Source organism: Phlebotomus argentipes, unplaced genomic scaffold (genome assembly GCF_947086385.1).
Source record: "Phlebotomus argentipes unplaced genomic scaffold, Phlebotomus argentipes genome assembly contig_15, whole genome shotgun sequence".
NCBI classification, from domain to species: Eukaryota; Metazoa; Arthropoda; class Insecta; order Diptera; family Psychodidae; genus Phlebotomus; species Phlebotomus argentipes.
The window spans coordinates 14444492-14471548 of NW_026776181.1; the positions used below are offsets into that span (position 1 = coordinate 14444492).

Genomic DNA, 27057 nt, shown 5'->3' on the forward strand with positions numbered 1-27057 from the left:
CCCTGGGGAGAAAGACAAACAAGTCGGAGCTGAATTCGAGACAGAATCACGAAATCCGGTTGGATTCTCAGTTTCTTGGAGGCGCTTCGCGAAAGAGGAAGTGAGTTTGAAATTTCACGCGCGGACAAGGTGCACAATTTTGCAGAAGTTGAGAGTCACAACTTGGAGTGAAAGGAGGAAGAGTGGACTTGAGATTGTGGTGTTTGTGAAGCGCAGGACATTAAGGGCGGTTTTTCCCTCGCAGTGCTGCTGTCGGAAAATTCACAAGAACAATAAAAGAAAAAGAAAACAGTATTTTCGCGAGAGACTCGTAAAGTAGTAAAATGTAGAAGAGAGTATTGAGTGTAAGTGGATAGGAAATGAATTTGTGTGATTTTCCATTATCACAAGAATAGCTATAAAAATCATTCTTAGATGGTCTTTTTTCTGTGTGTTTGTGTGTTATTTTTTTTGACCACCTAGTTTGCATTTGATGAGATACAATCCGAAGATACACTTCCCGAGAGTTGTATAGTAGAATTGCTAAAGCGCTGCTGTGAAGAAGTTGTCGGTCAATTGCTGACAAATTGCCCGAAGAGGAGAGTTGCAATAAATTGTGATCTCTGGATGAGGGCAGAGCTCACAATCCAAATGGGACAGTAACGAAATATTCTCCATTCAACCTCCCAATACACATGAAATGGTGACATTAATGCCATGTAGTTATATATCAGCCTCCCGCTGTGGACTGATTGATAAAATGATAGAGCCAAAGGTAAAGATGAGTGTGTCTTTCTTTTCTTTTCCCCAGAGAACAAAATGAGAAAGAAAAATCAATGCCCAGAGAGAGAGAATCACTTAATAATACTAAAATTATATGCACGATGCCCATAAAATTGGACTTTAATGGTCAGAATTGCTTCTATTTCTCTTCCACTGCGGACCACGGGCAGCCAAGGGTTAAGACCACAGTGAAATGTGGATGAAAATTTGTCGAAAGAGCAGATAAAAATTTGTCTCCCAGTGCCATCAAGTGTCTCTTCGTCACACATTTTTTAATCGTTGTAATTTATTTAAGAATGTCAACTGTATTTTTGTCTTTACCTTCTCGCGCCCCAAACGCGATTTAATGAAGGCAGCGAGAGCTGGACAGAGAGGAGAGACAAAAAGAACATAATGTCCCATTCACCAATATAGTAAAAAACAGAAAAATCTCTTTTATTTCTGTATTAATTCTCTGTTTCATCTCCATACAGCGTTGTCGATTTGTTGGGTGGTTTTTATTGTATTTGGTGCGGGACCTGTTCTTTTCACTCTGTATAAAAATAAATTTTAATCTTATCAAGATTCTCACGGGTGAAGTTAAACATAAATAACGCTCATAAATATCACATTCTCTCCTAACCGGGGATAGATTGTTGTGGCCAAATGATTATGTGCTTTCGGAAAAGGTACACAAAATGCGTGCGCGCTTTTCAGTCAAATTCTGTATATTTTAAATTTTCGCCCTATAATGACAATTTTTTCTCGCAGTGAACGAAATTCCCGTCCTTTTTCCCAATCGCGCTGATGGAGGGAAAAAAAACGGTTTATGAAGACGATGAAATCATCTCTTGTCTCTCCTTTTTTCCCTCTCCTTTCTTTGCTATTTTATTAGACACTTTATTTGCCTCCATGGCAGTAATTTTTGCTTCCCACCCGCTCGGAGTGAGAGAGACTCACGAAAAAACCGTCGGCAGTTGAGGAAATATTTCGCCTTCAAGAGCTCATAAAATGAATTTGATTAGTCCTAAATAAACTCCACTTTGGGAGAAGCCAATGAGCATTTACTCGGACTCGAGCATCTCTCTAAATGATGCCTTTTCACCCGCCAAAATGGCATTTGGAGACTTTCCCCAAACATTTCGGCACTTATTTGCTCCGCTCGTAGCCCAAATAGAGACACATCTGCTTTCGATAAAGAGTCATTCTTTGATTTCGTGGAAGTGAGAAGAGATCCTGCAATTGAGAGCATCTCAAGTGATCCACTTACCCTCAAATTAACCACAATTTCCTGCACTTGATCCTTATAATTAACGCTCATCCCCTCGCATGATGGGGTGGTTCACTCAAGAGTTTGCTGTGTGTGAGGATTTCTTTAAGAAAACTCCTAATATAACTCAAACATTGATGTAAACATTTATCTCAACATTCTCCGCAGTGAATCACCCTTGTTGTTGATCCTTTTCTTATCTCTCTGGCACTCGGCAAAGTGCTAAAAGTTGCACTTTTTGCCTCGACTTTGTGGAGTGTGGCGTTGAAGGATTTACAGTCTGGAATGATGCCTGTTCCATTGAGGGTTTAACGCATTCTGTGCTTATTTTTTTTTCTCATCCCCTCATAAAAAGGATTCTGCGTAATTTTGGTAGTTCCATTTTTTCAAATAAATATTTAGTGTGATTGTTTGTTTGCAAGGGAATCCCAAGTATAAATGGAAAAAAAGACAGACGTTAAACCCCCCATGGATTAACTTGAATTAGAAGTGTCCCAGAAAAGGGACACTCAAGAAAAACCTCCTCTTGCCTGCTAAGTTCTCTTTCAGTGACTCTCCACTGTTTCTCCTATAAATTACAGGTTAAGAGATCAAGAGTCGATGATAGTGACCCTAATGATCGGAATAGGTAATTATTTTCAATCAACGCATTTTCTCACTGGTGGTCCATCAATTTGTCTCCAACGCGTGCTTGTGATTCTCGGGGTTTCAGAAGCAGAGACAGGGAAAGGATTAAGGAAGCGATTGAGTGCTTTCTGGCTGTGCTGCAAGTGAAGAAAAATCCCGCCCAAATCCCCTCCTTGGGAGGCGAAACACTAAACAGAAGCTATTTGAGGGGCTCATTTAATGTCTTATCTCAATTTCTTTATTTATTTTTTTCCCTCCTTAAATTCTTTCACTGATGATGTGTTTTCCTACCCACTTTGATGTGGTGCCCAATTCTCATCGCATCGCCCGAGATTTGCTGCTGATTCCGCTCATTCGCCATGATTATTTTCCTTCTCTCCTCGCCTGAAAATCTCCAAATATTGGTCTGCAAATGCGGGATTAGGCGCGCGAAGGCTAGGAAAGATTTGTACAGATACAAAAAAAAAACACACCCGCAGCCGATTTCTCGCCCTGAAATGCGTTGTTTGGACGCAGTTTTTATTGCGGGATATTAAAAAAGAGTTCTCCTTCGGCCGAGCCCGAACTCAAGAGTCGTACGGAGAGATTTTTCTAAATAATCGACAAATGGATAATTACCGGATCTCGTTTTTACGAGGGCCCAAAAAGAGATGCTCTGCGCGCATATCTTTCGGAAAATGATGTAACGGCCGAAAAAGAAGTGGATGGAAACATTTGGTACCAAAAGGCCAAAAAAAAAGAGCACATCGCCTTCTTAACAGCCGTATCGCAATTGCGCTGCGCGTCTCATTCACTTAACATGGTCAATGAGTTGAGTGAAACAAGAAATGAATTAATTATGGTGTGTAAATCTCGATGATATTTTGTAAATCATTAGATGGAGTGCAAATAAATTTGGACAGATGCCAAACTTATGAAATTCAATGCTCTGTGAAGAGACAGATGGATTCGAGGGGATCCCTGGGATCGTGAGTGTGTCAATTAGTCTACCTCACATCATTATTCTCCCGACTATTAATAATTGCCATTGTGCGAGATTGTCTCATAAATAATTCGTGGACGTGTTACTTTTTTTCATCCGCATCTTTGACAGGCCATCGAGAGGGAAAATACACGCAGTGTTTTTACCATTCTTCCATCTGTAGTGGATTTCTCGGAATTCCTCCGGGGATCGGCAAAGAGATGCCTTTTTTCTGCTGCCAGGGACGCTTTTCTAACGTCTAATTTAAATATTTTCACGCCAAATTATCCGAGGTCCTGGAAATCCGAGAGAGGAATTATCGTAAATTGTCCCCTTTGTGCATTGTCTAATTAATAATGCAAAGGTCACATGCGATAATTGGTTTTTGCTATTGGAAATGAGATCATTTTTGCGCATATCGCCCAAAATTTGTTCCCACATTTGTCTTGATGCCAAAATCACCCTCACAAGGAGAGCTTCCGAGAGGCGAAATACGCACAAGTCACTTTGAAATAATTACATCTTGTTCAACATTCATTGCCTCTGAAGCTGCTGAATTTTTTTCCGTTCTGCTTATTGCGTTTCAAAATTAATTATGACTCTCAGATGTGTTGAAAGAGAACCACTCGCACTGTGACGAGCTGTAAAAAAGCGTGATTCTCGCCCCTCGACAGCGCGCGGGCATCCTTGAGGTGATTCAGAGAGTGGCTGATGGGCGCTATTGTGAGTCTCCCGGGGAATTGATCTGTCACGGAGCTGATCGATCATCCGATATCACATCTCTGTCGCGAGATAATCTCCCAAGAGCACAGTCTCTGGGGCTGCGCGTGCTGCTTCGCCAATCCTTTGGCGCGCACTTTTTTCCCCGAGCACGCTTCATTTGAATAATCCCAGAAAAATTGTCTCGCAGCCCCATAGAAGATGTGCAGAAAAAAGGCAGGAGTCGATGAGTGTGACCCACATGTGTTGAACAAATGCTCCGCTCTGACTTGGAAATGCCTCAGCCTCATCGGTGGACACTCCTCGAGATCCTTCCTAAATCATCGGGTGCGTTTTTTGTCCGTGTGTGTGTGTTTGCCTGCCTTTTTTGAGGTCACATCTTTTGCCTGCAAGTTCAGGCACCGTGACACTTTTCTAATCCCTGTGGATTTACCAAATAAACTGCGCCTCTCTGCGCGTCTCCATCTCGTGAGGCTGTAATTATAATATTGTAAACGAGTCAATCGTGATGAGTCTGACACTTTTCGGTCTCACTATTCATGTGAAGAATTTCCCGCTCAGCTGGAGCATGATCTCGAGAGGAGTGTGAGATGTCTTGGATCTGCTGAGAATGGCGTGAGACAGAGAAATGTTCTATATCTATACATTCCTCTGCGCTTAGAATTCTGCCACTGTCCTTCTTGTTTGCAAATTGATCATTGCCAGAAATCCTTGCCCTTTTCCTCCCACGAGAGCGCTCAGAAGAAATTCCCCGAGGAATGTCAGAATTCGTGGAATGCCGCGGAGAGAAGTGGGCAGGAGGGCAAGAGAATGATGGCTTGTTAAGCCCCGAGTGTCTCTGCGGTATCAAATTCCCTTCCCGGCTGGTGAGGAGGCTTGAAAAATTGATGGGACCACCTGTTGGAGGACGCGAGCTCTCTCGGGCACACGTGAGATGTAATCCGTGGCTCTCTTGCAGAATCTACACGCCCAATAGTCAGTTGTGCAATTCAGGCTCGCTGGCCGCGACCACGACGCCGGCCGGCGGCAATCTGGTGAGCCACCCCTTCAGCCAGGCGCCGCTGCTTCCGCTGGCGGGCTCGAGTCGATGCAGCGCCCCATCAGGCGGGCCCATCCTGCGCCAGACCACGAACGCCACCAGCTCAGGACTCCTGCAGGCGTCGCCCGGCTGCGATGGAGGCGCCGGCGTGAATCTCTCACCCGCACTGCTCGGCATCGGCTCCTCAGTGACCGCCGGAGGCTCCATTCAGGTGAGTCCGTGCGAAAATCCCCCAATTCGTGTGTGCAATGTATGCTTCCCCGCCAGGAGAGCTCCTCCATTGGGATGTCGCACTGGCTGTCGGAAGGAGCAGTGAAGTCTGAAGCTCGCAGTCCGGGCATCGATTCTGCACCGACAGCCACTCTGGCCAGCGGCTCGAGCCACCTGGACGCGTCGCTCTTCTGTCCCGCCGGCTCCGCGTCCACTCTGGACGCCCTGCAGAACAGCACCAACTCGTACGAGCACAAGCAGGACAGCTACTACAATTACTACAACAGCATGCCGCAGTACGCGTCGTCCTTCTACTCCTACGGCACGCCCTACGCCGCCAGGACACCCACGAAGATACCCTCGCCCAACGCCTACCTCACCTCCAGCTACGCCTCGGCCACGTCCAACAACAACTCCTCGCAGATCTACGGGTCCTACGGCTACAACAACTTCTCGCAGTTCCCCACCGCGCAGCAGGACTACAGCAGTTGCTACTACAACGAGCAGTACGGCGGCTACTACAACGCCGCCGCCGCGGCGAGCTACTCGCCCTACGTCAGCTCTCCCGGCTCCAGCGGCAGCCAGGGATTCCACACCGCGGTCGGGCTCTCTGAGAGTCCCTCCGACGAGACTCCCGGCACCCCGACCCTCATGACGGCCCACTCCCCGACCTCGCCCCTGTCCGTGTCGCCCAGCATCGGCGCTAAGGCGGCAGGGGCGAAGGTGGGCAGAGCCCGAGGCCGCCGGCACGCTCATCCCAGTCCCACCAGAAGTTCTGTGTCCGAGAGCGGCGGCCAGGAAAACGCGAAGACGCCCGAGCGGGTGTTTGTGTGGGATCTGGACGAGACCATCATCATCTTCCATTCCCTGCTCACCGGCACGTACGCGAATCGCTACAGCAAGGAGCCCAATCACATTGTGCAGCTGGGCTTCCGCATGGAGGAGATGATCTTCAACATGGCGGACACGCACTTCTTCTTCAACGACATCGAGGAGTGCGATCAGGTGCACATTGACGATGTGTCGGCGGACGACAATGGCCAGGATCTGTCCACGTACAATTTCTCAACGGATGGCTTCCATCCGGCAACGCAACCGGGTGAGTTTGTCGCTCCGGTTGCATGGTAGTTGCGTGCAACCAACCAGACTAACTCTGACTCTGATTCCAGGAGCTCCGAGCATTTGTCTGCCAACTGGAGTCCGTGGCGGCGTGGAGTGGATGCGGAAGCTCGCCTTCCGGTACCGGAAAATCAAGGAGATCTACAATTCGTACAAGAACAAGTGAGAATCCTGAATTTGCCGCTGATTTTCCCAATATATCATTTGTGTTCTTGTGTCTTTGGCAGTGTGGGAGGATTGCTAGGACCTCAGAAGAGGGAGCAGTGGCTGGAGATCCGGAAGGATATCGAAATAGCTACGGATAACTGGCCAACGCTGGCCTTCAAGTGTCTCAATATGATCGCACAACGAGAGAATTGCGTGAATGTCCTCGTGACAACGACTCAACTGGTTCCAGCTCTGGCCAAGGTTCTGCTCTTCGGCCTAGGACAGATTTTCCCAATTGAGAACATCTACAGTGCCACGAAAATTGGTAAAACACCTCCGGGGGAGCATTTGTGTCTTCAGGAGTGAATTTATTCTGTATTTTTACAGGCAAGGAGTCTTGCTTCGAGCGCATTGTGACCAGGTTCGGACGCAAGAGCACTTACGTGGTTGTGGGCGATGGTCAGGATGAGGAAGTGGCGGCCAAGAATCTCAACTTCCCCTTCTGGAGAATTTCATCTCACAGTGATATCAAGAATCTGCACTCTGCCCTCGACATGGGCTACTTATGAAAGTTTTCCCGGCGCCACTTCTGGATCCTGTAGAGAGGCTCCCACAGCTTCCATTCTCTGCGTTTGCTGCACACACCAGTGATTTTCTCCCCTGGAGCACCGTTTCCACACTTGGATTGCTTTGAGAGTGAAAAGGGGGCGCTTCTGGATGGCAGAGGGCCCCAAAATGCAACAATTTAACTGTATTATTTGAAATTCCCTGAACTTTTCTTAGTCAATTTAGCGTGAGTTTTATTTAGGTATTCTTGTGTTCATAAGAATGGATTACTGTAGGAAGAAAAGGATCAAAATACTGTAAATAAAGTAATGGAACAATTCTGCATATGATTTTTTTTTTATCTCTTCTGATGAAATTGTAATAAATATGTAGGAAAATCATGTTAAACTACGCATTTCTATACGCGCGTAACAAATAGTCACCTTCGGGTGGTGAATATTGTTCATATGAATGGTGAATAGCCTTGACAGTCGGCCATTTGTTTTTCATTCCCCGTGTGTAGAAAAATCGTGAGTATTTTGTCCCGATTCTCTCTTTTTCTCCCATTTATTCACTGTAAATATACCTGCAAACTATTCCTTAGTAGTTTGTCCCTCAAATAAGTGTAAGAAGTTTTGGAGAAAACTGCTATCTTGCACAGAAATCCAGAATACTATATAGAACTTCCTCATCCACTATTTTGCTAATTTTCCCTTTAAATATTGATAAAAGATACCAATTTTCCCCATTCAAAGCTTATCTAAAGTGCCTTAATGCTTTTCCATTTGGTAATCACATTCTGCATGGTGGTTTTCCTCGGTTTTCCACACCTGAAACGCCTCCTTATCGTGGTTATGTAAGAGGGCATCTGACAGCTTAATCCGGAACACTTTTGTTTCTCTTGCAGGACGGCTAGAGATGATGTCCAATCAGTTCTTGAGCGTGGCGCGCAATGCCGTGCTGAGGCAGATGGTGCGCCACTCGTCCAGGGATCACAGCAACTTCTCCAAGATCGGAAAGCGCGAGGTCGTGGGCTACGGCCGGAGCGGCGAGCCAGTGTACTATGATTGCGTGGAGTACCCAATGCCCGCGATCCGCTGGCAGGAGCCGACACCGCAGCTCCTGGCGCTGCGCGAGAAGGAGAAGGGCGACTGGAAGAAGCTGAGCATCGACGAGAAGAAAGCTCTCTACAGGGCTTCTTTCTGCCAGACCTTCGCCGAGTTCAAGCACCCGACGGGCGAGTGGAAGGGCTGCATTGGCTGGACGCTGGTCTTCACTTCCATTGCCATCGTCTTCTCCCTGTGGATGAACGCCTACGGTAAGTAGTTGGTCAGTCCGCTGGAAGTGGAGAAAGGTTTTCATGATTGTGCGATTCTTTGCAGTGTACGACGAGTTGCCGGAGAGCTTCAGCGAGGAGAGCCGCAAGGCGCAGCTGAAGAGGATGCTGGACCTTGAGGTGAATCCCATCCACGGTCTGTCGTCGAAGTGGGACTACGAGAACAAGAGGTGGAAGTAAACCAGCCGGCATTAGTCAAAGAATTTGTCTTTCACGCCAATATTTAAGTGAAACTTGCGATAAATTGTGCGTGGCGAATCTCTGGGGAGCTTCGTCTCTCCAGAGGACGCCACACCTCAGCTGTAGTCGTCGGAAATGAGAAAATAAATGTGAATTGAAAAATAAATGTTATTCTAGTGAGGATTCTCGGAATTTTAAGAATTTCTAGGATGGCAAATGTGATGAACGCTAAAGAATATTTAAAGTGTCTCAATTCTCGCTCTTTCTGTTCTCAAAAATTTATAGTTTTTTCAAAATTGCGACGACTAAGATCAGAAAATGCGGAAAATGCACGATATGAATACTGTTGGATCCGCAGAATGGAAGTGTAGAACTGCAGACGTTTCATACGACTTTTCTGAATCGTCAAAACTCAGTTGGCGGGTTTGGCGGCGACGAGAATTCGCCGCTTTTGTGCGATTTCGCTTCCCCTACTTTTCGCCTTCAAGCCAAAGCTGAAGTTGTCAGGTGAATTACAAGCTCAATTTTCCCCATTCACGAGTGCTCCCAAGCCGAGATGTTTGAGGAGAGACTGGTGCGAGCGATCAGGATGCGGAAGTGTCTGTATGAGAAGACAAACAGCGACTACAACAACTGCAAGCTGAAGGAGAACGCCTGGGACGAGGTGTCAGAGAGTCTCGGGATTCCGCTCAACAAATGCAAGGCTCGCTGGAAGAGTCTGCGGGAGCGCTACGTGCGGGAGGTGAAGAGGAACAGGCGGCTGCGGTGTCCGGAGGACACCAGCTCGTGGCACTTGTTCCCCGAGATGACCTTCCTGAAGGACTTCATATGTCCGCGGACGCGAGACAATCCGTCCTTCAGCCTCGTCGCGAGGCACAATGGAGCACTGGCGCTTGGCCCTCTGCTCCAGCGGAGACGCACAATACCGGAGGAGCGACGGGATGCGCAGTATTTAAGCAATCTGATGGAGATCATGAGCGACTCCTCGGGCGTCGACGAGCAAGAGACTTCTCAGAACTCCCCCGTGCAAACTCCCAACATCACTGCCGCCTTCATGAAGCCCCGCGGGCTGGATGAAGTGCCAACCAGGACGAATGGCGAGGACTTATCCAGCTCACAACCTCGCGAGGCTGCTCAGCAAATTCCACCGCACGAGATCAACATTCAACCCGCCCCAATTCATCCAGCCAACGCGGGATTCTTCCTGATGCTGGACAAGATGCTCAAGAGACTCCCGCCGGAGGATGTGGTGGATTTTCAGATGGACATCCTGAATTTTGTGCACCAAAAGGCAACTGAACAGAGGCCAAAAAGGGAGATAATTTATGCTTCCGACGAGTAATCAACATATTTTGATAGAGCGCTAAGCGATTTCTTATCATTTAAGACAGATTGTGCCATTTTTGTGCTTTCCTTTTGCAATATCATCACGAAATAAACTATTCTCGGTAAAATCCTGATGCTTTGTGTGGGAAGGATTCGCTGGTGTGTTATTATGATCTTTCGATCTTCAGAAAAATACCGATGATCGAATGTTGGTTTTTGTTTTCAGCACTTGCCATGAAGCATATTTGGATGAATCCTTTCGCAATGATCATTCTCAAGGCGACTAATTTTATAAACAGCAGAACATTGAAGATCATCGCGAGCGCTTGGCTGCAGGCCAATCCCGAGTGACGCGTTCGGGACGTTAATGTTTCATTGTCAAGTAGAGGAGAGATCCCTCGTGCAGCTATTCCATGTGGCCCCTTTTAAAATATTCCGCGTATGCGGGTCAGTGTCTCTGCGATTGACGGCTTAAAGGCGTCGCGCTGTCACCACGCGCGATCCCGTTGGGGGAGACGCGATCACGTAACACGCGCTGGAATTCCATGCGTGTGTTGCGATAAGAGGTGACTATCAAATGGCGCGGCGAGATAAGAGAGAGTGGATGATTTTTCCGTACAAGTAGAAATGGAAATTCAGGTCAAATGGCGAGAGCCGCATGATCATTGAACTTGGATCTGATCTCTCTCTCTCGCTCACTCCGACGATATGTCACTATCGCCGGAAGTGACTGTCTCCAGATGGCGCAGCACTCCTCTCTCTCTCCCTCTCTCATTTTATCGCTCTACGCGATGCCACCCTCTCTCTGGGCATGCGCCGGTGCAGATTTTCTCTCACGGAGATGTCATGTGAGAGAGATGGCGATGGCTCCGTGACGTCAGGCGGCTTGCGAGAGTGCCGGCCGTATGGCGGGGCGCGTGAGCGAGAGCGGGATGGCGCTAGAAGCGAAGTTCATCGTCAATGCCTGGCGAGAGAGAACAAATGAGTGGCTGAGAACGAGTGAAAATTCTAGTTCTTCACTCATCGTATCGCGGTCGTTTAGTCAATACGCGACCCCACGAGAAGGCGCTCCGCCCCAGTTAATCACCCCCTTGTAGGCGAATCGAGACACCGTTTCAGGACACTCAGACTCCATCAACAATAAGGTATGGCAATCCCAGTGAATGCAGTAGTTTTTATCGCCCGAATCGCGCTCTGTGCCACCGACGAGCCCCTTTGGATGGAGTGAAAAATGAAAAATCAATTGTATCGATCACCTCAAGGTCCCGTGACAAAATTCACGCTAATCGGCCCCAATTCGGCGCGATTTGCAAGTGCATCTGGCGAATAAGATGGCCCAAAAGCGCCTCCAGTGATTGCGAAGTGCGGCCAAGAGTTGAGGAGTGTTGGAAAATTTTCTGGCAGAGTTATGTAACCGTAAACCAGGGGGAAGAATATCGAAAAGTGCTAGAGTGGCGGGTGAAGGAGGCGCATGGGAGTGACAGAGACGGAGCATCTCCACTCTGAAAATTACGTAAAGTGGTTCACAATGGAAGAAATGTTGAGGAAATCGGTCACCATGTGATTTTTAAATTTAAGCATATCTGGGACGATTTTGAGAATTTTCTCTGGCGCCGTCTGTCAATTTCGCGGGAAATTGCGTGGAAAAAAGCGCTTGTAATGGAAATTAATGCTTCTGGCTGAACATTGTTACGTAATTTCAGTAACTTCTTCAGGCCCTAAAAACGGTTTTAGCTGCGATTTCAAGGGGAATCCGAGCACTAGAATGGCTAGAATGCAAAGTGTGGCGCCGCGAATTGGATTTATCTGGCTCTCGGGAAGCATTTTTTACGGATTGTATAACAGTTGTATAATCATCAATATCGCGGCGAGGCGATAACGCGCGGTCTTCAGCAAGATCATCAGCTGACCAAATGCAAGAAATCTGTGACGTCAGCTGAAATTCACTTGATCCTCTTGGCAAAGGGGTTTTCTGCAATTTTCCTGTTCTTGGGCAACAATAGAATCACACTTCCATATGATTTGAGCGATAATCAGTGCACTTGCAAAGCCATTGAGTGCGTTGAAATGCAAATGAGGCCAAGTCTAGCGACAGTTGACAGTCTGAGCGTGATTCTGCAACAAACAGAGAGAGTCACCCGAGTGACTGATCCATTTATAGATCTCGTCCTAAATCCAAATCAGAGTCGCGCTCATGTGACAAATCTCTTGATAAGATCGCACATGTTGTGTGTGTGTGGATCCTTAGGCAATGGCGAAGGTCAAAATCAATTATTTTCGCACTCATCAATGCATTCGGTAATCAATTAGCAAGCATGTTTAGTTAATTTTCTCACACATCTCAATTCTGGCCACGTGAAAATGACGTCAAGGTGGCTGGCTGGCTCTGTGGCACGGTTTATTTATAAGTGAGCATTTTTTCCAACTGATTACTCAACAATTCGCAGTGTCTGCCGAAAAAAATTATATAATATTCGGGGTGAATTATGCAACACGTGCTAGCGCATTGGACAATTTCCAAGTTGGGCGGGTTGGGGGTTCGTAAAATTCATTGATGGGGCGTCTGCGGAGCATTTTGTGTGCCATTGCGAGGGCGTATGGATGAGGGGAGATTTGAAAAGTGCACTGTTGGCGGGCTGTATAACAGTTGGTCGAATTGTCGAAGAGAGAACTGTGCGAATTTCTAGCAGTTCTGTCTGAGTGTGCGTGATACCACGTGGTGTGGGTCTTTCCTGTCCAATCGCCATTTTGGTGCGCATCGGTGTCTGTGGAAAATTCGCCTTTTCACCCATCAAAAGTGCGAAAAGCGGTGCGGAGACGTGTGAAAAGTGAAGCTAACGTGTGGATTTTTGTCAATTGCAGAGAAAAATGCCCGGAATTACAGATCCAGTTGCTTTTCTCAAGGACTTCGCTGCCGGAGGAATCTCCGCGGCGGTGTCCAAGACCGCGGTGGCCCCCATTGAGCGTGTGAAGCTCCTGCTCCAGGTGCAGCACATCTCTAAACAAATTGCCCCCGAGCAGCGGTATAAGGGTGAGTGTCTCTCTCTCTCCGTGGGGGGATTCCCGGATTGTGGGAGTGGGCTTAAGGTCGGGTGACATAACCACACACTTGACCTTGCAAGGTGGTTGTCCGGGAAAGATGCTGATGCGGTGAATTTGCTCTCTCTCTCCCGAATAGGCATGGTGGACTGTTTCGTGCGAATTCCACGTGAACAGGGTGTTCTTGCCTACTGGCGTGGCAACCTTGCCAATGTGATCCGGTATTTCCCAACGCAGGCGCTCAACTTCGCCTTCAAGGACAAGTACAAGCAGGTGTTCTTGGGCGGTGTGGACAAAAACACCCAGTTCTGGCGCTGGTTCGTTGGCAATCTCGCCTCCGGTGGCATGGCTGGTGCCACTTCCCTGTGCTTCGTCTACCCTCTTGATTTCGCCCGTACCCGGTAAGTTCAGGACGCAGGGAGGGAGTGTTTCCGGACGCTAACGACCCTCTTTCTCTCTCTCGACAGTCTGGCTGCCGATATTGGCAAGAGTGGCGCTGAGCGTGAGTTCACCGGTCTGGGCAACTGCTTGGGCAAGATCTTCAAGGCTGACGGCATCAGCGGTCTGTACCGTGGCTTCGGAGTGTCTGTCCAGGGCATCATCATCTATCGCGCTGCCTACTTCGGCTTCTACGACACCGCGCGTGGCATGCTGCCCGATCCCAAGAAGACGCCGCTGTACATCAACTGGGCCATCGCTCAGGTAAGAGCCCAACTTTCGCCCCCCTTGAGAACGGCGGAGCCTCACGAACTCTTCTCTTTGCTCCTCTCGCACAGGTGGTGACGACAGTCGCTGGCATCGTGTCATATCCATTCGACACCGTGCGTCGTCGCATGATGATGCAGTCTGGCCGCAAGAAGACAGAGATTGTGTACAAGAGCACTCTGCACTGCTGGGCGACCATTGCCAAGCAAGAAGGCAGCGGAGCCTTCTTCAAGGGCGCCTTCTCCAACGTTCTCCGTGGCACTGGCGGTGCCTTCGTACTTGTGTTGTACGATGAAATTAAGAAATTTTTGTAATTTAAATTATTTTATTTATCAACCGCCAATAAAGCTACGGAGTTACAAAAGTACACACCGAATTCCCATCACTGCACATCAAGAGCAATCCGCGGAAGGAAATTCCATGTACATCAAGGCGATATGATAAAGTATTAAAGAAAGAAAAGAAGGAAAAAAGGAGAAAAACATGGAAATAATGCGGGAATTTCTCCTCATGCAAGGAGGAGATCCGTTTAAAATGAAAGAAGAAATAATGTAGCGAATAAATACAGATACTAAAAACAAAAAAAAAACCAGTTGAGACAAAATCATGCAAGTTTAAGTGTTCTCGGTAGATTCTCAGACGTTGTCGCTTTACATAGGATCAAATTTTATCATTTATATTACAAATTTTCTTTCCTGCGATGCGCAGTTTCTGTTCGTCGTCACGATAGGGGAAATTTCTTTGATTTCTATGAAAGGAAAATTACAGTGAAGAAATAAATGAGAGAAAGCTCACGGTGGATTTTCACTTGCGGCGCCTGAGGAAGATTTCTTTCTTTTCCCCCGTCTATTTTGAGCAGCTCTGCACAGTCTCGTGTCTCTAATTGTGGTGCACTTTTCATCAAAATGCGAATAAAGTGCGAAATTATTTACATTTTATTGATTTCCGGCTGGAAGAAAAGCGATAAAACATCAAATAAGGGATAATTTATTTCGTTTCAATCATTAAATAAGTCTTTACAAGTCTTTTTCATGCAATTTTGCAATATTAGATGGTAAAATAAGATCCCAAAACCAATTAATTATAACAGAAAACGATAACTTTGAAGATAAGCGCCAATATTTTCACCACGAGATTGCCGCCTGCTTTGCCTACTCCGGGAAATCCTGGAAGAGACACCAGAAAACACTTGTAATTTCCATCAACACCCGCCTTTATTTCCACTATACACTTGTACACAGATGATTTGGCCTCTGACGAGCGCCGGGATGAGTTTAAAACTAGGGAAAAGTGTCTTCCAATCCGCCACTCGCGTATTTTACAAAAAAGATGAATCGATAAAATTACTGGTAATTGTCCTTAGATGATGTCTTTGTGGGAAAATTATCATACCGTCGTCCGATTGGAGTCGCCCGCGAGTTTGTCCACAATGCGACTCACACCCGGCATGTTCAGGAAGCTGCCCAGCACCGGAACTCTCCGCAGGAAATTGATGGCGACTGGGAAGAAGCCGCTGAACAGCAGGACAAAGCCGTAGATCTCCACAATCATCCCGATCAGGGGATAGCCCACGAGGAGGATGACTATGCCGCCGAAGAATGCTATTGAGCCTTTCACTTTGTGCTTCTGGAAGAAGAATCTGAAAGTCCTCTGCAGACCAATCACGCAGGCGAGTCCGGAGAGGAAGAAAATCTACCGAGCAGAGATCAGTGATGGTTAGAGCGTGTAGGACGTTGCCAAATTGAGTCTACTCACATTTCCTATGGCCAGGAGTCCTTTGTCGAACAGCAACAGGATGCCCAGGAAGAGGAAAGAGATCCCGAAGCCAGCCAAGCCGACGCCAATTTCTGCAGAGAAATTCACCGTCAAAATACTAAATATCACTCAACAATGGGATGGAGTTTCCATCAGAGGCACTTACTCTGTGTGTCTGTGATTTCAAACATGTTGTCCAGCGACAGGAAGTTCTGGAAAAACAATCCCCAAAATCGCCCTCCAAAAGTCTGTGTTCGTCACCTAACCTAACAAATCTCCACGTCACTGTCTTTTTTCACTGAGCTGCCATTGCGTGGGAAATGCACTTTTCCACCTGAATCCAGGGTGAAATGAACAATGAGCACTTTATTTTCACCTGAGATACACCCTGGAGATCCTGAAGTGGGAAAATACTGAGAAAATGAGACTATTTTTCCGATGAAAACATCCTCTCCAACGGTGACGTGTGTGACGTTTCAAAACAATCGATACCAGGAAAGTGCGGTTATGTCGTGAGAGAGGAAAACAGGCAACGTGTATATTTCTTTAGCAATTCCCTATAAATCCTGTTTGAAATGTCTTCGGAGGACGAAGATAAGCTCCAGGGTGACACTGAGCAACCGTCGGCGAAGAAAGTGTGCCTTGAGGAAGCGGAAAAGGTGGAGAAATTGCCAGAAAACTGTGCCGGCGAAGCTCCTGCGGAAGTTCTCTCGAAGCGAAGGATCAAGAAGCTGGCCAAGCTGCAGAAGTGGGAGGTGCGGAAGAAGATAAAGCGACAGGAGGAGAGGGAGAGACAGAGGATAAAGCGACAGCAAGCTGTTCTGGCCGGCGTGGAGAGAACAGCTCCGACCAGGAAAGAGCTGAAGTACAACACAACATCCAAGAGTCCAAATCCTATTTCCGTGGCTGTGGATCTGGATTTTGACGATCTGATGATTGACAAGGACATCTGCAAGTGTGTCAAGCAGCTGCTGAGGATATACACGGTGAATCGACGCTCGCAGACGCCAATTCCGCTGTTTTTCACAGGAATCCGGGAAGATGGTAGGATTCACAAGACACTGGAGCGGAATGATGGGTACCAGAACTGGGATGTGGGTAATCAGACTGGGATCTTGTCTTTGGGAGGTGGTTTTAGTGATTGCTGTCTTTCCAGGTGACGATTTCCCACCAATCCTTCCTGGATTTGTTCGAAAGGGACAAGATTGTCTATCTCTCGAGTGATTCTGACCACGTTCTGGAGTCTCTGGAGGACAACCACGTGTACATAATCGGCGGTCTCGTGGACCACAACTCACAGAAGGGGCTCTGTCTGAAAATCGCTGAGGAAAAGGGTCTCAGGCATGCTCGATTGCCACTGAATGAGAACGTTGTGATAAAGACAAGGACTGTCTTGACGATAAATCACGGTAGGCGAAAAGAAGTTCCCTCAAAACTCGAATGATTTATTTACACCTGTGAATTTGGTTAACAGTTTTTGAAATACTGCTGCGCGTCACGGAGAAGCAGTCCTGGAAGGAGGCAATTCTCAGCGTTCTGCCGATGCGAAAGGGTGCTAAAGCCATAGATTCATCTCAAGACGCTACAGCGTGAGGCAATTCAACTCAATTCACATGCTTTACAAGCAATTGCGCGACGAGTAATTGGACATAACTATGTGAATAAATGTCTGAGATTTTTGTAGTTTTGCTAGAGCTTTTCGCCCCTTGTTTGTCTCCATTGCAATTAAATGCAAAGCAAAAGTGCTAAAAAAAAATATATAGAATAACTGCATGCAGACATCAACCATAAATTCATACTGCAAACCTCCATAAAACATCTTTTCATACATTTTCCACTTCTCATTATTTTTTTTATTCTTCTTGTACACAGAATAAATATTACAACTTCTACAAAAAGAGGATTCCAAACTAGTAAAGGTATACATATATTCTTTTTTTTTCTTGAAATTCTCATCATTTTGCAAAGTAAATTATAGAGAAAAATAGGACAGTTTATCAGAATGAAGAAGAAAAGGATCGAGAGTTGTTCAGAGAATTCATGGAGTTTATAAATTGGAAAAAAAAATTCACGGAAGAATCGCCTCAAGATTTATACATTTATAAAATTTCTATACAAAATAAAATAATAAATCTTTAAAATAAAATTATTAAAGCTCTGTGAGAACCAACAAAACAAAATAAATCTTTTAGGACAAATTTTACTACTACACTTGGATTCTATATTTTCGCATGTGTTTGCGCCGGGAAAAAAAGGAGGAGGACAAAGATCGCGGACACATTATAATTCATTGAGTTCTTCTCTCTCTCGCTATTGATACGGACTGGACTAAGAGGCCGCATTGAGTTCGTCCTGACTGAGAATCTCAAACTCCGACTCATCGGACGAGTCGGGCGCTTTGTGGCTGCTTTTGGCTGGCGGGTGGGAAGCTTTTCGCGCACTGTGATCCGTCGTGTGGCTTTGCGTGGGATTTGTCGCCTTGAGCAAGTTGCCCACCACATTCCACGCCTCATTGATCCCAAACGGCAGACTCGACGCGACGCTTTTGCTCACTTCTGTGTCACTTTTGTACTTTGCCACCTCCTGAGGCGCATCCACGAGGCTGTAGTCGTGGAAGCTCAGTCCCTTCGCCATGCTGTCCTCGTCGGACGACGACGTGTCCCTGTTGAAGTGGCCGGTCTTGAAGGTGAAGCCCTCGCTGGGCACCACAGCTTCCCGCTCACCCTCGTCGTCCATGATGTCCGACTCCGCATCGTCGTCCGCCTCCACGTCCGGCAGACTGCCCTCGGGAATCATCAGGTCCACCGGCAGCGAGTCCGCGTCCTCACTGTGACTGCTCGCGTGCGACTCCGTGGCCACGGGCGTCGTTATCACAGCCTCTTCGCCGGCCTTCTGCAGCACGAACAGATTGCTCTCGTTGACCTCTGGCAGAAATTCATCCACATCATGATCCGTCGTCTGAGATGACCAGGCAGTTTCTTCACCTTTTGGCGAAACACAAAGCAGAGGTGGAAAAAACATGAGATAAGTACGGTGTTTTTTTATTTTAAGCATCAGACATAAAGAGAACTTCTCTCATGAAACTTTAATAAATCATCAAGTCATTGGAAAATCACTCAAGCACAAAGTTTTCTGCATATTTGCCATCCAACTTGAGGCATTGGCCCGTAAATCGGAAGGCAAATTATGGCTCTATCAATAAATTCTCACTCAGAAGCAAGAGTTTATGTGAAAGAAAGGACAATGAGAGGCAGATTTAGAGAGATTTCTTCAAAAATTTCCTCATATTCACTGAATTTGATGGAAAATACTGCAAATTGTGGACTTGTTAGATATTTCTTGATCATTGATTAAGAAATAAAGTGAAACAACGGATGAATTATCTCTTTTTGAGCACTTAAGAAGACCTTCAAGACTCTGAAATGTCACTACAATGTACTAAATTGGACAAAACAACATTTCTAAAATTGATGTGAAGCATTTTCTACAAAATTTTCAATGATTTTCTGAACTTGTCCCACTTTTTTCAGAAGAAATTGCATCGATGCGAAATGTTGGAAATAATGTGTTAAAACTTGCAATTTTCTTCAATCTCATAAACTTTCCTTCTCACGATGCGTCGCTGAGTGAATATCGTAAATATAACGTAACGTTTCTTTGTAATCATGAAATGTAAATTGCCTCAACAGTAAATAAACATCTCTCTTGGTCCAAGAAATAAATAAAATTCTCAATATTTAAGTGACTAACCCACTTCAGCGCATCCTCAACAAAGAATCGCGCACAATCAACTTGTGCGCTTGATTGCCAAAAAAATCTTTTTTTCATGCAGAAAAACTCTTGAGGTCAATAGAATGAAAAAACAGAAGTGTTTCTCACTCGCAACAGTGCAACAGTGTTGCGGAGAGAAGAAAATCAATTGTTGCGACAAAATATCTTTTTAATTATAAACCTCTCTTATATATTATATGTGTGACTCCAATAAAAGTGACCCACATTCTCAAATGAAAATATATGTTGAAGACACACAGTGCCTTTGCGATGTCAATTCACTTGGAAATGATTCAGCGCTGAGTCGATGTGTTTATTTTTATTCAGGCATTTTCTAATGCTAATTTTATTCTTTATTTACTATATTTGCACTTCAGAATGCAACTTAAAGTCACACAGAGTGCGAACACACAACAATAAAGATAAGGCACAGTAATTATTGCAATGCAGCAAACATATCTCAAGTCCGGTATCAACGCTCACGACGTGATTCCGGTAGAACTTGAAGATGTGTTTATCGCCACAGCTTTCGGAGTCACTCAATTGTGCGCAGTCTAAGAGCGATTACAGACTTGTCGTTTATCCTCGAATCGGCGCAAACTGGAATCAATCCATCGTGGATGAGCTTGGAGTGTGTAAAGATCAGATCAGCCATAATTCGTGGCTGAACTGGCGCTAAACACACTCAGAAGTTATTCTTCTTTGTCGATACTAGCGACAATTTCGCTTCGTGTTCCGCTCTCAGCTGTCAATTGATTTGTTTATTTCATCAAAAAGCGTGAAATTTTACGATAAAATTGCGAAAATTGATGATTTGCAGAAGAATTGAATGATTTTGAGATCCCATGAAATCATTTTCGCAAGAGATTCGCCATTTTGTCCGTTTTGAGTTGTGAAATGTTTCGGCCCATATTCGGCAGAGTGCGCTGCCACCGGGAAGCACATAAATATCGGTTGAACCTTCGATATATCGAGGAATTAGTCGCGTTTTATGCATAAAATTGGCTTATCCTCGCGTGGATCATCCGCAAGTCTGTAATCACTCTAACGCCCTCACCCTCGCGCTTTTGGCTTTGACCATCGCGCGCGCTCAGCAAAATATCACTTTAACAGCGTTCATGATCGTGTCAAACACACTCTCTTTGAGCTCTTGATATTCCGGACCCCGGAAAATGGGATCAAGTTCAATTAGAATGCACTTGAAGTGCGTGGGCGAAATTAGACTATATAATCATCAAGTATTCTCTGCTTAATATTTTCACTCCTCATTCTCTCTCTCTCTCTCAAATTCCACATCGTCATCGGCCAGCGCTGAATGAGAGTTCGCGTTGAGAGGCATGTGAAAATAATTCTTTTGATTTCTTGAGACGCGTGTTATTGTTGTTTTGCTCACAATAAACATTATTTTCATTTTCTGTGTGTAAACAACTTCTGCCAATAATCACCTGACCTTATTTTCCACGTCTCTCTCTCTCTCTCTCTCATTCTTTCCTCTTTTCTCTCTTTGCACCCAAAAACCACCCACATTTTCTGCGATAACAGGAAAGAAAACAACAATTTCCGAATTCTCTGCATATGACAAAATCCCATTGATAAAGAGAACTTTTTCAACTACGACTAATTCGTTCGACATCTTATCACAAAGGACACATATTAAAAAATCATTATAGCTTAGAAAAATAACAGTGAAAATTCACTTTTATTATTGACTCTGGACTGTGTTTTGTTTTCTTATTAAAATCCATCCGAAAGCGAAACCATTTGTTCACTCATCGTGAAAATACAGCACTTTCTTATCAAGAGAGAAAAAGAGTTGAAAGAAAAACAAACTGTAGGACTAACTTTTACACATGTGTGAATGATAAATAAAAACAGCATTCTGCTGAATTGTGAATTATCACTAAAACTCTATCACTCGTGGAAGACATAATAAATGCCAGCAAGTTGGCGAAAAATGGTCGCTAAGTGAAGAAATTTGAGCATTTAAGAAGCCCAAAGGCATTATATATTATTTTCTGGCGTTGGCGCTGAAATGTGTGCCATTGTCAGTTGGAAGTGTCATTGAGCTGCTGTTGATTGTATAATAAAATTAACAGTCGATTGATTTATTACATAAAGCAAATACAAGTCAAGCAAATGCGATAATCCCTTGTTTACACATCTCACATGTGAAATGGGGCTCGTCTTTCGACGTACATAAACTCTTTTTTTCTCTTTGCACCAATCAACAGCCGGATGCAAAAATCGAGAAAGTCATTTAATTATCCACAAACATTACAGATTTTCACTGTCAATTAGACTCTTCTGCCCCGCAAATACATCATAAAATATCACAGCCATAAAGACATTATGTGCCTTCCTCTGCCCTTGAAATGAACTCAATATCTTTCGCGGCGAGCATGGCTTCACCATTCAATGGAATACATAACAATTTCAACACAAACTATTCACACTTCTTCGCTCTTTTTTTGCTGTCTATTCAAACCCTCAAACGTCTGAAGCCACGCAAAAATAGCCAATGAGTAGAACAAAGAGTTTTGCTATCAACTCACGACTTTGTGAATCACTTTAATGATAATTTTGGCATTTTTAGGTAATTGGAACACACGACTAATTAATTTTCTCAGCCATAATTCTCGCTATCAAATGCGACACTCCATATATTCCTCATCCTTGGCAATGTAGTTCAAGTTTTCTTGCATTTCATCCACTATTTCAACTTTAATGCTTGATCACGTGCACTTATTTTGTGCTATTTTGAGGAAAAGATTCACCAATTGCTGCTGCTGTTATTCTGCACACTGGATCGATTTCAGATGAATTATGTTATCGCATTGCTTGAAATTATTGATAAATTCCGCACTCGTTGGAAAAAGGCCACAATCGAGTCAACAACTACGTCAGCAACTACGTAGTCAGTCACCTGATTTATTAGCTTGTTAGAAGAAATTGTTTACCGCGATAATTAGAATGATATCTAATGACTTTTCGCGTACAGCGGAAAAAAAATCTGTCGTGGCCTTTTTCCTCATTTCACTCCGCCAGAAAGTGGGATTATCATTCATTCTTTTCTTCACGACACTTTCAAGTGTTCTCTATTGCCATTCCTCTTTGTCATCACACTGCTTACGATTTGAAATTCTTGAGTAAATATATTTCATTATTCAAACACTTCTTTTGTACACTTGAACCCGTGTTAAGTAATGCAAAGTGCCGTGTAAAAATATTATCCAAGTCTCTCTTAAAGGACTCGGCAATGCCTTCTTGTTGTCCCCATGAAATATTCACATGTCTCACCTTTGGTTCTCTCGTGAATGATATCGAGTTTGTGGCGTGTGGAGATGAGCGCGGCCATCAGGAGGCCAATGAGGACAATCCAAGTGCCGGACACAATGTGACCCAGCAGCGCGAGGAGCACCAAGAAGACGCTGACAATTGTGCAGAAGACGCCCGGCTTCTCCTGGCGCAGCTTCACGAAGTTCTTGTAGCTGCTGTCCAATTTGTCCATGATGGGAGTGGAAGAGACTAGACGGACGCCCGGACAGCGCCACTTGTACAGCCACACGGCGAACACCACGATGAACAGTATTCCCAAGGGGCGGAATTGGAGCCTGCAAGACAGAGAAAAACGAGGGTTGAGAGTCAATAGCAGTATTCCTTTTGCAGATTGTAAGCATTGAATGATTTAAACTGCTTAAATTGCTATCAAACTGGGTGATTATTGCTCTTGTCCCTGATCAGATGTCGGTGTGAATTTGCTGAAACGCCCAAACTGCGAGTGTTGCTGCAACTTTTATAATGATTGCAAAGAAACACAAACATTCCTCTCGGCAACACCATTAGAGACCAAATACGGCTCTAAGATCTCCCATGATTGGAACAGATTTCAACGAATCCACTCTCATTTGACATTTAAAAAAAAACCCCATAAAAACTTTTATATTTCTCTTTCTTCACATTAAAATAGAAAATTTTCACACAGCGTTGAACGAAAGTTGGTTCGATTTTGTGGCTTTTTTTTGAGGATTACCTTCAAGGTCACAACTGATATGCATATTCAAATTTCTGACACAAAAATCGATGAACCAGTGAAAGTGTGATAGACAGACCCAAATATACCTTATCATGTGCAGTCGCTGCTTTGCATAAAAACATTCACCACACTTTGTTGCGCGAGAGAAGAGAGAATGCTTAAGACAAGTTGCGGCAAATTAATAGTCTCTTTTACAATGTGGAGCATAGCATTATATTTTCAAAGCCTAATCATTATGCACACTGAAGACTGAGTGAGATTATTAACATGCAAAATTAACCCGTTCTCTGTCGCGACTTGTGGATTTTTCTCTCCACTTCTTGCTCACGCGGAAAAGTTGAAGATATGTTAAATAGATAGAAAAAATTGATTGTTTTTCAAATTATAAACAATGTTATTCACAATATGGCTAATTCTCTACTCAACTCCTCTATAATGCGGAAGAATATTTGTCTTCTCACTCATTAATTTCAATCGCTTCGCTTCACACAAAAAATGTGCATTTTTATACACAATTTATTGAGTTTGTAGCTGAGAAAAGGAAGTCTAAATGGCCATTTTTCCCCAATTTACCCAAAAGACATCAGTTTCACTATGTTTGCGCTATTATTAAATTAATAACGATAAGACATCAAATTATTATCTTCGTGTTTTACCAAATCCAGACCACTTTTCCACACGATAAGTCCTTACTTCATTTTCAATCTATCAAAACACACAACTACCGCGCATTTACCCTCAATTGATTGTGTTTCTAAAGTGTTGTTGTTATTGTGTATGAAAAAAAAAGTCGAGACGAGATTATAAGAGAAAAAGTGCTTTAAATATTCGAACGCCTCTGATTTTTGTTCATTTTGCCGGTTGAATAAACTCAATTTGGGTCTTGAATCAAACACTTTTGTCGTCTCTGAAGACGAGTGTGTGTCCAATCAACGCGAAAGGCGCACAAAAATCAGAGATAAAAGCTCCACACAATTTTGCATACACCTTCAAAAACATTCATTCGTCCGTCTCTGGGCTTCACATGTAGAATTTCTCTCCATTTCTCTTCTCTCACGTGATGCAACAGAAACACAGAAATGTTCGCGCCTCAAAACATCCTCAGCAGAGAAGCGTGGAAGTCCCAAAATAAACACCACGCTTGAAGCCAATCAGCTGAAGGAGTTCTCTTAGTTCGTCTCACTTTTTTCTTCTTCTTCACTTCAGTCTAATTTCGTGTGACTCACTTTTTTTCTTCACCACACACAGCGAGCATCTCTCGCGATTTTCATGTACATTTGTGGCAATAATAATTATACTTTGTCAAAATGATTTTGCAAACTGCGAAATATTCTCACCCATTAGTCAGGATTTTGTGGCGCACTTCTTTCAACTTTCCTCTTCCGCAGCGAAAATATGTTTATGAGATTGCTTTTCAGCTCTTGAGTGAGAAAAACGTGAAAAACGATGACCAATTTTTGGTTTTAAAAGCATCACAGCTCTCAGAGAGCATTTTATTTATTTAAAACGCAAAATTTTCTCTCAAAAAAAAGATGAAAGTCATGATTGAACAGCTGCGGAAGCAGGATGAATAAGAAAAAAAAGCGTCTCAGACTGTGCATGAATATTAAACAAACAGAGAATTGGCCTTTTTCAAGCCCATCCAGAGCTTTTTTCACCACTCAGATGGCTGTCAATTCCACTTGAACAGTCACTGACCTAGCAAATACCACGATTAATATGTCATCATCAGGCGATTTTACATCAAAATTGCCCCTACTTTGACCACCTTTACAGCCGAGAGGAACAAAGAGGCGAATCACAACAGGAACGTTGACCTAAAATCGTTTCGCTATGTCTAAATTTATAACTAGAAACTTCTTGTTCTGGAGTGCGTGTTGGGATTTGGAATTGGGTTCTTGGAATACCGCCAAATTGGAGGAATCCAAGAGCTATCGTGACAAACAAGGAAACTTAAAATTGTCCTCTTTTGTGCATGAATCAAAATATCTCAAGAATAATCCAGAAAAACTCTAAAAATTGAGGATAAATGGGACTTTGCAGCAAACTTTCTGTCATGCACTGTTTCTCCCTCTTCGCCACCCTTCTAAAATATGTTCTGTTTGCAAAATCGATAGTGCTTTTTTCTCACGAACACACTCATAAAGCAATAAATAAATTGTGGAGTTAAGAGTGAAGGCAAGACCTTTCATAAGCCACAACAGGGGTTCAGGTTTATGACCTCGAGAGTTGGAAAATCACCCCTGAAACCACGGCCTTCCAGGAAATTCGGTCGACGCGACAGGGAAATCTCGGTGACCAGCGTGCTCTGTGGTTTCCTCAGTTTCACACAGAGAGACGACGGAGAGTCCGGAGAGTGATTATTGTGGAGAAATTAGACCAGAAGACAGACCATAATTTGCTTGAGCGTCTGCGAAACTGGTTCACAAATGCGCTTCTGCAGCCTTGAAACTCTTGCTTTCCGCCCCACTGGCGTGCTCCTCGGGATGTGTTGGACTGCCAGGAGCTGAGGCCGGAAGCTCGTGCCGTTCTTTGTTGTCTTGGCAGAGGGGAGCGCGCGACACAGAAGGACAAAAACATCACTCTCCACATGCTCTCATGGCCGCCCACGCTCTCGCGCGCTGGCGCTCTGCGTCCGCGCCAAGACAATGCCACAGCGTCCCCATCCCAGAGAGCACCCGAGTGGAGCTGCGTAGAATCGAGGGTACTCACCAGCTCATGAAGCCCGTGGACAGGCAGCCCGCCCCGATATGTATCATCACTTGTTTTGACAGCATCGTCGCTCTCGCTCTCACGCGCGCACCTCGCGATCTACCTTCCTGCTCACACTTGCTTTCAGCACCACAAAAGTCGCGAAATGAAGCGCCAAATTGTCACATATGCGAGCAAATACTGCCCTCTCCACAACTCACAAATGCCCACAGTGTGTTTCTGGCTGCACGAGATGAAATGCGGAAGGTCACTGGAGCATCTCACGAGGCTCGCCTCTTTGATAACGCGATTGATGACCACAACAATGCGCACTCGAACGAGCCTCCAAAATCTTTGACCTCCTTCGACACTGCAATATCTCACACTTGTCGCAATCCTACGCTCAACTCTCAGCCACTCTCCTCTCCAGTGATCTCTTGTGGATCTTTTTTCGGCGAAATCCCCTCGGAAATTGCTAGGAATTTGCCAGAAATTCCCCGCGAAATCAGGCCAGTCGCAGTCTCGTAAACAACGACGCAATTTTGCACTGCGCGATAAAACAATCTTTTCTCACCACTCACGCTCAAATAGCAACACTCGTGACTGCAGTTGATGACTCTGTGGTGTTTTGCGTGTGGAATGAGTCCACTTTTGCCGACTCTTGAATGTGTTTAGCGCGGGGAAATGCGTCTTTTCTCGCGACTCTTCGCTGCGAAAATGCTGAGGGAATCAAAAACCGTGCCAAAATACCGCTCGACAGAACGGCGCTGGCGTCGCTACTTGCATGACAGCGAAATATCGATTCTCGAGCGAATTCTCGACGTTTTCTCGACTACGAGAG

General features: G+C 44.9%; 7 protein-coding genes across 10 annotated transcripts; 5 read left to right on the forward strand and 2 right to left on the reverse strand.

The window, feature by feature from the left end:
• Window positions 1-67: 67 nt before the first annotated feature.
• Window positions 68-7720, forward strand: LOC132262964 (developmental protein eyes absent). Of its 2 annotated transcripts, XM_059762483.1 has the most exons (7): window positions 68-754; window positions 2593-2639; window positions 5278-5569; window positions 5626-6667; window positions 6738-6849; window positions 6915-7159; window positions 7222-7720. In XM_059762483.1, the coding sequence occupies exons 1-7, from the start codon at window positions 680-682 to the stop codon at window positions 7401-7403; spliced, it is 1995 nt and encodes a 664-aa protein (XP_059618466.1). In that variant the 5' UTR covers window positions 68-679; the 3' UTR covers window positions 7404-7720. The 2 variants fall into 2 exon arrangements, with proteins under 2 accessions (XP_059618466.1, XP_059618467.1); XM_059762484.1 differs by lacking the exon at window positions 2593-2639 and having other exon boundaries at window positions 644-754; window positions 5278-6667.
• Window positions 7721-7806: 86 nt separating this feature from the next.
• On the forward strand, window positions 7807-9062 carry LOC132262968 (cytochrome c oxidase subunit 4 isoform 1, mitochondrial). The gene is made up of 3 exons (XM_059762490.1): window positions 7807-7910; window positions 8288-8698; window positions 8763-9062. The coding sequence occupies exons 2-3, from the start codon at window positions 8299-8301 to the stop codon at window positions 8894-8896; spliced, it is 534 nt and encodes a 177-aa protein (XP_059618473.1). The 5' UTR covers window positions 7807-7910; window positions 8288-8298; the 3' UTR covers window positions 8897-9062.
• A 308-nt stretch (window positions 9063-9370) lies between these two features.
• On the forward strand, window positions 9371-10342 carry LOC132262078 (uncharacterized). Its single transcript, XM_059761215.1, has one exon. The coding sequence runs from the start codon at window positions 9453-9455 to the stop codon at window positions 10236-10238; it is 786 nt and encodes a 261-aa protein (XP_059617198.1). The 5' UTR covers window positions 9371-9452; the 3' UTR covers window positions 10239-10342.
• Window positions 10343-11242: 900 nt separating this feature from the next.
• Window positions 11243-14760, forward strand: LOC132263209 (ADP,ATP carrier protein 2). Of its 2 annotated transcripts, none has more exons than XM_059762864.1 (5): window positions 11243-11367; window positions 13085-13253; window positions 13401-13662; window positions 13729-13963; window positions 14038-14760. In XM_059762864.1, exons 2-5 carry the CDS (start codon window positions 13091-13093, stop codon window positions 14278-14280), a joined length of 903 nt encoding a protein of 300 aa, XP_059618847.1. In that variant the 5' UTR covers window positions 11243-11367; window positions 13085-13090; the 3' UTR covers window positions 14281-14760. The 2 variants fall into 2 exon arrangements, with proteins under 2 accessions (XP_059618847.1, XP_059618846.1); XM_059762863.1 differs by lacking the exon at window positions 11243-11367 and adding an exon at window positions 12895-13019.
• A 59-nt stretch (window positions 14761-14819) lies between these two features.
• Window positions 14820-16003, reverse strand: LOC132263211 (vesicle transport protein GOT1B). Its single transcript, XM_059762866.1, has 4 exons — window positions 15888-16003; window positions 15722-15813; window positions 15359-15658; window positions 14820-15132 (listed from the first exon to the last, which is right to left on the reverse strand). Exons 1-4 carry the CDS (start codon window positions 15910-15912, stop codon window positions 15118-15120), a joined length of 432 nt encoding a protein of 143 aa, XP_059618849.1. The 5' UTR covers window positions 15913-16003; the 3' UTR covers window positions 14820-15117.
• Window positions 16004-16290: 287 nt separating this feature from the next.
• LOC132263210 (tRNA methyltransferase 10 homolog A) lies at window positions 16291-17436 on the forward strand. Its single transcript, XM_059762865.1, has 3 exons — window positions 16291-16815; window positions 16878-17130; window positions 17196-17436. The coding sequence occupies exons 1-3, from the start codon at window positions 16297-16299 to the stop codon at window positions 17312-17314; spliced, it is 891 nt and encodes a 296-aa protein (XP_059618848.1). The 5' UTR covers window positions 16291-16296; the 3' UTR covers window positions 17315-17436.
• A 129-nt stretch (window positions 17437-17565) lies between these two features.
• Window positions 17566-26969, reverse strand: LOC132263208 (uncharacterized). Of its 2 annotated transcripts, none has more exons than XM_059762860.1 (3): window positions 26238-26969; window positions 22790-23103; window positions 17566-18705 (listed from the first exon to the last, which is right to left on the reverse strand). In XM_059762860.1, the coding sequence occupies exons 1-3, from the start codon at window positions 26300-26302 to the stop codon at window positions 18050-18052; spliced, it is 1035 nt and encodes a 344-aa protein (XP_059618843.1). In that variant the 5' UTR covers window positions 26303-26969; the 3' UTR covers window positions 17566-18049. The 2 variants fall into 2 exon arrangements, with proteins under 2 accessions (XP_059618843.1, XP_059618844.1); XM_059762861.1 differs by lacking the exon at window positions 26238-26969 and adding an exon at window positions 23612-23634.
• Window positions 26970-27057: the final 88 nt, after the last annotated feature.